The 11259-nt window shown below is 40.3% G+C and overlaps 1 protein-coding gene across 2 annotated transcripts; it reads left to right on the top strand.

Annotated features, from left to right (window-relative positions):
- Positions 1-2531: 2531 nt before the first annotated feature.
- On the top strand, positions 2532-9786 carry LOC311132340 (uncharacterized protein). 2 transcript variants are annotated; one of them, XM_084165587.1, is made up of 8 exons: positions 2532-2648; positions 3548-4176; positions 4655-4846; positions 5417-5515; positions 5887-6037; positions 6377-6664; positions 7110-7166; positions 8536-9786. In XM_084165587.1, exons 2-7 carry the CDS (start codon positions 3550-3552, stop codon positions 7151-7153), a joined length of 1401 nt encoding a protein of 466 aa, XP_084021713.1. In that variant the 5' UTR covers positions 2532-2648; positions 3548-3549; the 3' UTR covers positions 7154-7166; positions 8536-9786. The 2 variants fall into 2 exon arrangements, with proteins under 2 accessions (XP_084021713.1, XP_084021712.1); XM_084165586.1 differs by lacking the exon at positions 2532-2648 and having other exon boundaries at positions 3942-4176.
- Positions 9787-11259: the final 1473 nt, after the last annotated feature.

Below are 11259 nucleotides of genomic sequence, written 5' to 3'. Positions count from 1 at the left end.
ATCGGATAAGTGAGAGCACGGATCCCACCATATTGATTGTACAATCCCAACCCTTTCAGGTCGGTATTTGAACTAGGCTTGGGGTTCCTGTTGTATGGACAACTTTGTTATACCGTCGCACTCTGTCAGTCATACTATTACACAAGGTGTCGAAGGCATTCCACATGCTGACTCCAGTGCTTCCCATAGTTGTGTCAAGTTGGCAGGATGTCCTTTGGGTGGTGGACCATTCTTGATACACACAGGAAACTGTTGAGTGTGAAAAACGTAGCCTTGCAGTTCTTGACACACTCAAACCGGTGTGCCTGGCACCTACTACCATACCCCGTTCAAAGACACTTAAATCTATAGTCTTGCCCATTCACCCTCTGAATGGCACGCATAAACAGTCGATGTCTCAATTGTCTCAAGGCTTAAAAATCCTTCTTTAACCTGTCAACTCCCCTTCATCTACACTGATTGAAGTGGATTTAACAAGCGACATCAATAAGGGATCATAGCTTTAACCTGGATTGACCTGGTCAGTCTATGTCATGGAAAGAGCAGGTGAACATAATGTTTTGTACACTCAGTGTGTGTGCCTGGTCTTTGTTAAGTGTGTGTACACTATGGTATGTGTGTGTACGCATCAGTGAGTTTGTGAGCCTGTACACATAACACAACTAATGGCACAATAGCAGATTAAAAGTCCACATTTTTGTGCATTAGTTCGTTTGTAAACATGTACGTACTGTACCACATGTGAGTGTACATGACTACTGTTCAGTATGTGGATGGCACAATAGCAGATTAAAAGTAACCACAACACCATGTTGCCATGCTAGCTGAAATAGAACTGGTATAGGACACTTTTGGTGTGGAAATGCTACTTACAGTGAATTGCTGACACTTGCTGTGATTGCTTCTATTGTCTATAACAGTGTCCTTTCGTTCTTATTAAAGTTGAAATAACTTCACTTTCTCTTCATTACAACACTTGCACAACTACTCACTTTCACTCACATCTGATTGTCAAGTGAGTGAATCAACACATGTTTATAGGAAATGACAAATGAGAGACACAATGCATATCTTAAGTAGGTACGCACTACTGATATGACATTCCAAGTAGGTACGCACTGTTGATATGTTCTTATGATTCGTTTTTGGAGAATGAAGTGATATTGAGCAATGGGTCATGTTTTATGATGTAATAATATAAGAGACCATATTGAAGAGTTCCAACCCTGACCAAGGTTTGCTGTCAAACTGTTGATTAGTTCAGAAAAGTTTATGGATTCAATTAAAGATTTTATGAAAAATAAGTAATGACTTTTAGATTCGTTTAGTTATTTAGGCTCTGCCCTTCTTGGTAACGCACTTGTAATAAAGCAGTTACAATGGAGTCTAGCTAGATTATTTATTTAAGTTAAAAACAACAATACTTTTTTAATGTTTTATTTTAATTCAAGTTCTTTCAAGTTATATTATGTTCTCTCTGTCTGTCTGGTCTGTGGAATCTGATGTCTCTGTCTATTGGTAGCAACAAGAACATCTTGAACCATTCAATTCAACATGTCCATTATTCTACTCTAATGACAGTTAAATACAGTAACTATAGCTTAGTTAGGGGGTTGTGAGGAAAAGCTACCAAATGACACAATGGTGAAGTTCAAACAAAGCAGATAGGAGATTGACTGGGCATTTCCCAGTGGATGGACGAGTTCTTGTGCGTGTGTGCGTGTGTCTCACATGACATTTGTCTTGTCAAACAAACAAAGTGACGCCAGACTGGTTGGACAATATAATCCATGTCAGTGTCAACAATTAATAAGAAAAATATTTGAAACAAGTAGGCTATTTTATAATACACACATAACTAAGTTAACAATATTGCACTTTCTTTATCTGGCTTGTTAATATATGCCATTTAGCAGACCCTTTTATCCTAAGCGAGGATACATTTCATGTATGGGTGGGCCCATACATAAACTTCTGTCATCTTCAGACAAATTAAATGTATTCCATTGGGCCATTGAAACTAAAGCCAGCAAATCTTTTTTTCCTTCCTTCACAAAATCCAGACTATATTCAAAAGACTGCCCTCCGCTGTGTGAGGTTCAACGCTAAATCAAATAATGTGTTATTTGAGTTAGCCTGATCTGAATGACATTTTTTTTTAAACCTGGAATGAATAATACAATCAGTAAAAATACAATTAAAATGTTATTTGGTGTTGGCAGTGGATTGTATTTAGGCCTAGATTGTATCTATTGGTAGCTAACTTGATGATATTACTCTTATTTTCCTTTCTTTGCAATATAGTTTCCAAGCATATTTAATACGCAGTGGTATAGAAGAAATCGGATCCATGAAAAGGGTGCAGTGACTCGACACAATCTATTGTCTGAGTATCAGAAGTAGGTCCAACAATTGTTTCCACTCAGTAGACCCTCCCCGAAAGGCCGCACCTGAGGAGAGAAGCATCCTTTGTCCCTCCTCCCCTCGCGAATGCTGTTTAAATAGCGGGTGATTGAGAGCGACTCCTTCTCGAGCACACCTCTGACTTAACAGTGTAGCTGGACTTAAAGTAGCTGTGAGGAGAACTTGTTCAAGGAGTAGTGCGACGCTTTTTACTTCACGGAATCTTCCAAGTCATAAAATTACAGGTAAAGTTTCCATCACTTTTATCTAATCATGTGGATATTTTAAAACAGCAACTCATTCTTTGTTTTAAAATCAAATTCTATCACGTTTCACTGCTTGGAGGGCATTTTCAGCACTGGCATATGCTTGTTTTTTTATTTGCAGCTGGTTAGCTTGATAAACACTATCAGATGATAACTTATTAACCTTTTCTCCCTGGAATAGCCTACGGACGTTTTTGTCTTTTATTTTGTCACATTATTTAATTTAATTAGTGGATCTAGGCTACTAATTAATAATGTGAAAACAATGTGAAAACAATAACAGTCTGGTCTTAATTCAACAAGCTTACCCATTCACTATGCATTGTTTTGTTGTTGTCGAATTCACCACCCATGATATTGATAATTAATGACCAATCACCACAATAATGGCAGGCCGAAGTTTATTCACTGGTATTTTACCCTTATTTACCAGTTAAGTTGACTGAGGACACATTCTCATTTACAGTAACAACCTGGGGTTTAGTTACAGGGGAGAAGGGGGGATGAAATGAGCCTATTGGAAGCTGGGAATGATTAGGTTGCCATGATAGTATGGCAGGACACTGGGGTTAACACCCCTACTCTTATGATAAGTGCCATGGGATCTTTATTGACCAATGTATGTTAATATCTTTATTCAAACTGGTATGACCATTTTATATTCCCATTAATACAACTCAAAGCTTTTGAAATAGGTTTAGTACCATTATCAACATGTGCAACCTAATAAATGCAAGCTAAAGCATGATGGTGCAATGCATCTGACTGTTGATGATTACACTTGTAAATGTTTAATTGTAGATGTCCTTGTTATTAATAATTATTATTATTATCATTATTACATATCCTAATCGCCTGGATCTCTGTTACTGTATCAGGAATGGACAATAGCAGCAGACTAATGATCACAGTCATCATGGTAATGGCGTATATGGCGATGGGAGCCTCAATAGCTAAGACTATGGCAGCCAACGCTACTATGGCACCTAATGATACAATGGTATCCAACACTACAATGGTACCCTACACTACAATGGTACCCAACACTACAATGGTACCCAACACGGCAATGGTATCCAACACGGCAATGGTACCCAACACTACAATGGTATCCAACACTACAATGGTACCCAACACTACAATAATACCCAACACGGCAATGGTACCCAACACTACAATGGTACCCAACACTACAATGGTACCCAACACGGCAATGGTACCCAATACTACAATGGTACCCAACACTACAATGGTACCCAACACTACAATGATACCCAACACGGCAATGGTACCCAACACTACAATGTTACCCAACACTACAATGGTACCCAACACGGCAATGGTACCCAATACTACAATGGTACCCAACACTACAATGGTACCCAACACATCAATGGTACCCAACGCTACAATGGTACCCAACACTACAATGGCACCCAACGCTACAATTTTACCCAACATGGCAATGACCCCCACTGTTGTCAACACTACCGTCTCAGCTCTCACAGTGAGTTGCCTAGGCTACATGTCTCACAGTCTCAGACTAGAAAAAGGAAACACATTTTCTCTCACTCTTTCTGGTTTTCCTCTCGACTATAACTATTTCCCTCTCTAATCTTATCTCTTTCTTTCCTCAACGATAAACCTCACAGACTGACATGGAAACAGGAAGTAGATCAAGCAAAAGAGTGCCTGTTTGGGAGTTTCAATTACATTCATATACTACACTATCTCACATAGGATTTATGTAGGGCTCTTTGAAAGTCCAAAAAACGCTTCACAACAATGTGGCAAACAACGAAGTAAACCAAGCTTAGACTATATGTTGGGTTCTGCTGGGGTACCACAGTTAAACTAAGCTTGTGAGGCATTTATATGTTATATTCGTCAAGAATCAATATCATTGTACCAATTGCATATTGACCTTTTAAGGTAAAATGAATGACAAACACAACAGCAACTAATGAGGCACTCTTCATACACAGCAAAGCATCTCAAGGGCGGATTGTGGAAAGACTCAGTTCTGTGCTGCTGAGCCGTCAGACTGTGACCCGGCTGTGGCTGGTTCATGTTTCTTCGTCTCCACCCAGCAGTCCTCGGGACAGACCTTCTCCTTCCAGCTACGAGGAGAGTCCAGCGGCTACATCGCTGTAGGCTTGTCCAGAAACACCACACAGGTATGGAAAACTGCCTTGAAATTAGTATACATTTTACAATACCCAGGAAAAATGAGTTGGGATTTGGGATTGGAGGAAAGTAATTTAACCTCTAAAAGTCTACTAAGCTAACATACAGTATGAAATTGTTTTAAGATGGTCATACCATCATTTAGCTGTTTGATTTTTAATTTTATGACCCCTGTCGGCATAAAAAAAGGCAAAACAGTCAAAAAATGAATCATAAGGAATAAGGTTTTGAAGTGTCTTTCCTATATCTTGGAGATATAAGAAAGCTAATTAAATATTTGTGTTTTTTGGACACATATTTAACCCCTTTTTTTGTTGGCTTAAACTGACAGATTTTGATGTTAAAAAAAAATTGTTACTAGATTGACGCACGGGTCAATAGACTCTTAATTAACTTTAGGAAATTCTGGATTTTGTCGAGTTTGGGTATTGAGATTTACATTTAATTCATGACTTTTAAAAAAAATCCCCAAAATGTACACATTATTATTCTTTATTTATTTGTTATTGTTATTCTTTATTTATATTTATTTGAATTGATCCTCTCGCTCTGCTCTGTAGCACGTTAATGACACCACCTACGTGTGTGCCAACAACAACGGCAGCATGAAGTTCTTCACCACTCTCCTACTAAATGGAGTTCTGACTGTCACTGGCACGGTGAGTTGGACCAATCAGAAACAAATGTTTCACTTCTGACTTCCTGGAATGCCTTTCAGAAGCGTGGTTTGATTTCAGGCAAATTCCAGAAGCTAACTGATATTCACCCAATGAACTTATGAGTTGAACAAGATATTGAAAGCAACATTTAAAGCCAAGAGTAAGTGTAAGAGTATACATTTTCTGAGTGGTCATTTAAGTTAAATTTGATCCCATTTCTCACACTTATTCCCTGCATATACACTTGGGTGCCATTTGGGACAAAGCCTTGGAGAATAACAATGTACCTGACTAATTATACAGTGTAGGCCTACTGACATTTGGCTAATGTTCATTTTGGCTAATAACGTTGTGACTCTTGTGTTGTGTAGCTGCCTGTAGACTCTGTGAAAGGCTCAGTCAGCGGTCAGATCATCCAGTGCACCTTCTCTGCTACGCTCTCCAACGCTATTGCCACCAGGAGCACCAGGAGCACTGACACCAGCTTCGTCCTCTCCATTTCCACCGGGACCGTAACTAACGGTGAGGCACTCATCCAAACACGCTCCAGTGTGAAGCTTCCTCTAGATACAGACCTAGGATCAGCTTCCTCTTCCCCAATCCCAACCTTAACGATTAGTGGGGGAAATGCTAAACTGACCCCAGATCAGCGTATACACCCTACACCTCCAAACACCCTGTGGACATTGTATCCCTTCTTTCTGGTCCATCTCTCTCTCTCTCTCTCTCTCTCTCTCTTCTCTCTCTCTCTCTCTCTCTCTCTCTCTCTCTCACTCTCACTCTCTCTCTCTCTCTCTCTCTCTCTCTCTCTCTCTCTCTCTCTCTCTCTCTCTCTCTCTCTCTCTCTCTTTCTCCTCCCAGGAACCCTGGGTGCGCCTAAGGTTGTCCTGGTCAGCGATGCAGCTGTGAACCTGGCCAACCCCAACAGTACTGTGACCAACTCTGTGAACGCCACCCCTACTACTGCTACTTCCACCACTACTGCTACTTCCACCACTACTGCTACTTCCACCACTACTGCTACTTCCACCTCTACTGCTACTTCCACCACTACTGCTACTTCCACCACTAATGCTACTTCCACCACTAATGCTACTCCCACCACCGCCTCCAGCCACGCCTTGGGCCTGCAACACACCCTGTCTCAAGGTAACAGCCCCTTTGGAAATAGATACTGCAACACTTTATAATAATAACTGATAGCATGATTAAACATGAATAAACAATTTATTAAAGAAGTATTTCAATATTTGTAAAAATGTCTAACCATTTATAAGGATTAAAAGCACTACAAGTCATGAGCACTTTTATAATTTATAAATAATTAATGTAATGTATCAATAAATTATTTATAATAATGAATAAAGCATTTATAAACATGTATGATAATTTATAACGGTATATTCATGGAAGTTATTATAAATTGTTACCGTAGTACCTTATCTCATAAAATTCCATTTAATCTTAAGTAGACAACTAATCTCTCTCTCTCGCTCTCGCTCTCTCTCTCTCTCTCTCTCTCTCTCTCTCTCTCTCTCTCTCTCTCTCTCTCTCTCTCTCTCTCTCTCTCTCTCTCTCTCTCTCTCCTTCACAGCTCTGCTGATCCTTCTAGGTGTGCTAGGTATGATGATGCTGTAATGATGATCTGAAGGTGAAGCCCCATGCACTCAGGAATCCTACGTCCAAACCTTTCTTACACTGGCCAGGCTGCGTCCCCAAATGACACCCTATTCCCTACATAGTGCACTACTTTCACTAGGTTGGGAATAGGGTAACTTTTTCAGCGCACCCGTACTGGGATAAAGGACCATGTCAGATCTGAAGTTATATGCTTATAAATGCAATCATGTTATTTAACATACTTAATGAAACACCTTCTAGTTGGGAGTAGGAAGACAATAGCCTACAGAATGGACCCAGTGATACAAGGCCCAATACTAAAATTTTCACAATTTCACAATATTTCAACCTCATATTCATAATCTCAAGCACCTCCCCTAACATCAGCATGTATCTTCTTCTATTGACCACGAAACATCGGACTCGCCGTTTTTCACATATTGATGTCACAGGAGGTTGGAGGCACCTTAATTGGGGAGGACAGGCTCATAGGAACAACTGGAGCGGCATTAGTGGAATGGTATCAAACACACCCAACACATGGTTTCCATGTGTTTGATTCCATTCCATTTGCTCCTTTTCCAGCCATTATTATGAGCTGTCCTCCCCTCAGCAGCCTCCACTTGTTGATGTTGGTCTGGGTGGTGCTTCAGATGATGAACATGAGGTTGGAATTTCCATGTAAGAAATAAGAAGTTGGTCTAAAAATAGATCCTCCATCAGTGGCGATTTTAGCATGTAAATCTTGGTGGGTCAAACTCATTTAAAAAAATGATGCATGCCAGCAAAGCCTCTACACAACACAACACTAAACAATACATTAATTGCATCATAACGGTGACAAACGGTGCCCACAAACTGTTAAACAAATGTGGTTTCTACTGTCAATTGATATGTACAAACTATAGCATAAGAGAACGACGAGCGGATAAGAGGCAATCCGTAATTTCAATTAAGACATTAATGAGCGAGCTAGGACGGACGTAGTTATTATAACTATTTGTTCAGCACTTTTGAAATGTACAGCGACAGAATTCAGAACATGGGTCGTTCTTACAGTATTCTCCCTGTACACCAAGTCAGAACCGTAGGAGAAATAAAGGGTGCATATAAGCAGACAATGAAAGCTGTTACAATATTAGATGATTACATTTCTCTTAAACAGGCTATAGGCTACATGTGCACCACCAAGTCAGAACAGTAGGCTAAGTTATGAAGGGGAAAGGGACCAAATTATTAGGGTGAGGCACATGAGCTACTAACAGCTTACTACACAACATACACTTAGTATTACTTTCTTAGCTACAGTATGCATATCTCCCTGGCATATTACATAATTTATGCAGCAGCATACAATACATGTTTGGACTCACCTTGTTGTGCTGTGCTCACTTGAACAGGAAGGTGGCGCGGCGGTCCTTCTTGTGGGCAAATGTTTTCATCAATCTTTGTCATCAAAGTCTGGCATTCTCTGGATTTATGATGCTTTCAAGACAACTGGGAACACGGAAGAAAACAAGGTCGAATCATGTCGTCAGTGATCTTCAGGTCAGAGCTCTAGAAAGAGGCCCGATTTCCCAACTGGGAATTCAGAGTTGGATGACCGTTCAACCCAGACTTGGATCACACACCCTCTCCACTGAATAGCAGACTAGTGATTGCTTTGCAAAGCTTGCAGTTAGCCACTGATTCCTTCCAACCACTCATTGTTGAATTTGCAATTTCCAACTTGTTTTGTCTGTGTTAAATTGTGACTTAACTTTGTCTGTGTTTGTTGGTGTTAGTGTGAGAGAGAGTGTGTGTGTGTTTAAATATTTGTCAAGTGTTGGCACACATTGTCATAGATGACACCACAAGGTGGCAGAAATGTGTATGTTTGTGTTTGTGCACGCTTGTGCGCCTGTCCAATAATGAAGCCACTGGATGGTGAACTGTTCTTCCTGATTACCCTTTTTAGTGAAACATGTTTTTATGTGCAATTATGGAAATATTTGTATTACACCATCTTTTTAACAATGACATTTATTTACAATGCATGTTTTTACTTTATCAGTTGACACTCAAAAATGGACAACTTTTAATATACTGTAATATACACTCAAATGCTGACACAGAATCACTCATGGTTAGTTCGGATTGCATACTGTTTTACAGTGGGGAGAACAAGTATTTGATACACTGCCGATTTTGCAGGTTTTCCTACTTACAAAGCACGTAGAGGTCTGTAATTTTTTATCATAGGTACACTTCAACTGTGAGAGACGGAATCTAAAACAAAAATCAAGAAAATCACATTGTATGATTTTTAAGTAATTAATTTGCATTTTATTGCATGCCATAAGTATTTGATCACCTACCAACCAGTAAGAATACTGGCTTACACAGACCTGTTAGTTTTTCTTTAAGAAGCCCTCCTGTTCTCCACTCATTACCTATATTAACTGCACCTGTTTGAACTCGTTACCTGTATAAAAGACACCTGTCCACACATTCAATCAAACAGACTCCAACCTCTCCACAATGGCCAAGACCCGAGAGCTGTGTAAGGACATCAGGGATAAAATTGTAGACCTGCACAAGGCTGGGATGGGCTACAAGACAATAGGCAAGCAGCTTGGTGAGAAGGCAACAACTGTTGGCGCAATTATTAGAAAATGGAAGAAGTTCAAGATGACGGTCAATCACCCTCGGTCTGGGGCTCCATGCAAGATCTCACCTCGTGGGGCATCAATGATCATGAGGAAGGTGAGGGATCAGCCCAGAACTACACGGCAGGACCTGGTCAATGACCTGAAGAGAGCTGGGACCACAGTCTCAAAGAAAACCATTAGTAACACACTACACTGTCATGGATTAAAGTCCTGCAGCGCACGCAAGGTCCCCCTGCTCAAGCCAGCGCATGTCCAGGCCCATCTGAAGTTTGCCAATGACCATCTGGATGATCCAGAGGAGGAATGGGAGAAGGTCATGTGGTCTGATGAGCTAAAAATAGAGCTTTTTGGTCTAAACTCCACTCACTGTGTTTGGAGGAAGAAGAAGGATGAGTACAACCCCAAGAACACCATCCCAACCATGAAGCATGGAGGTGGAAACATCATTCTTTGGGGATGCTTTTCTGCAAAGGGGACAGGACGACTGCACCGTATTGAGGGAAGGATGGATGGGGCCATGTATCGCGAGATCTTGGCCAACAACCTCCTTCCCTCAGTAAGAGCATTGAAGATGGGTCGTGGCTGGGTCTTCCAGCATGACAACGACCCGAAACACACAACCAGGGCAACTAAGGAGTGGCTCCGTAAGAAGCATCTCAAGTTCCTGGAGAAGCCTAGCCAGTCTCCAGACCTGAACCCAATAGAAAATCTTTGGAGGGAGCTGAAAGTCTGTATTGCCCAGCGACAGCCCCATAACTGAAGGATCTGGAGAAGATCTGTATGGAGGAGTGGGCCAAAATCCCTGCTGTCTGTATGGAGGAGTGGGCCAAAATCCCTGCTGCAGTGTGTACAAACCTGGTGAAGACCTACAGGAAACGTATGATCTCTTTAATTGCAAACAAAGGTTTCTGTACCAAATATTAAGTTCTGCTTTTCTGATGTATCAAATACTTATGGCATGCAATAAAATGCAAATTAATTACTTAAAAATCATACTATGTGATTTTCTGGATTTTTGTTTTAGATTCCGTCTCTCACAGTTGAAGTGTACCTATGATAAAAATTACAGACCTCTACATGCTTTGTAAGTAGGAAAACCTGCAAAATCGGCAGTGTATCAAATACTTGTTCTCCCCACTGTATGTGTCATGTCTTTTGTACGGTATTTCATCAGACAGCTGGTATAGGTAGCCATTTTTGGAACAAAAAGCATAAACTTTAAAAAGCATAAATGACGAGCTTACGACTAAAAATATAAACACACATAGACTGTAGCACTTTCAACACAATATATGAATAGTGCTTTACAAATAATGTTATTATAGTATCATGAAGCATATTTTAAAATTAAGAGTTACCAAAATAAAGGAAACACCAACATAAAGTGTCTTAATAGACCGTTAGGCCACCACGAGCCAGAACAGCATCAATGCACCTTGGCATAAATTCTACAAGTGTCTGGAACTCTATTGG

Source organism: Coregonus lavaretus (genome assembly GCF_964263955.1).
Source record: "Coregonus lavaretus genome assembly, chromosome: 7".
Lineage (NCBI taxonomy): Eukaryota > Metazoa > Chordata > Actinopteri > Salmoniformes > Salmonidae > Coregonus > Coregonus lavaretus.
Note: the sequence above shows the minus strand (reverse complement) of the source record. Positions and strands in the feature narration are given on the sequence as shown.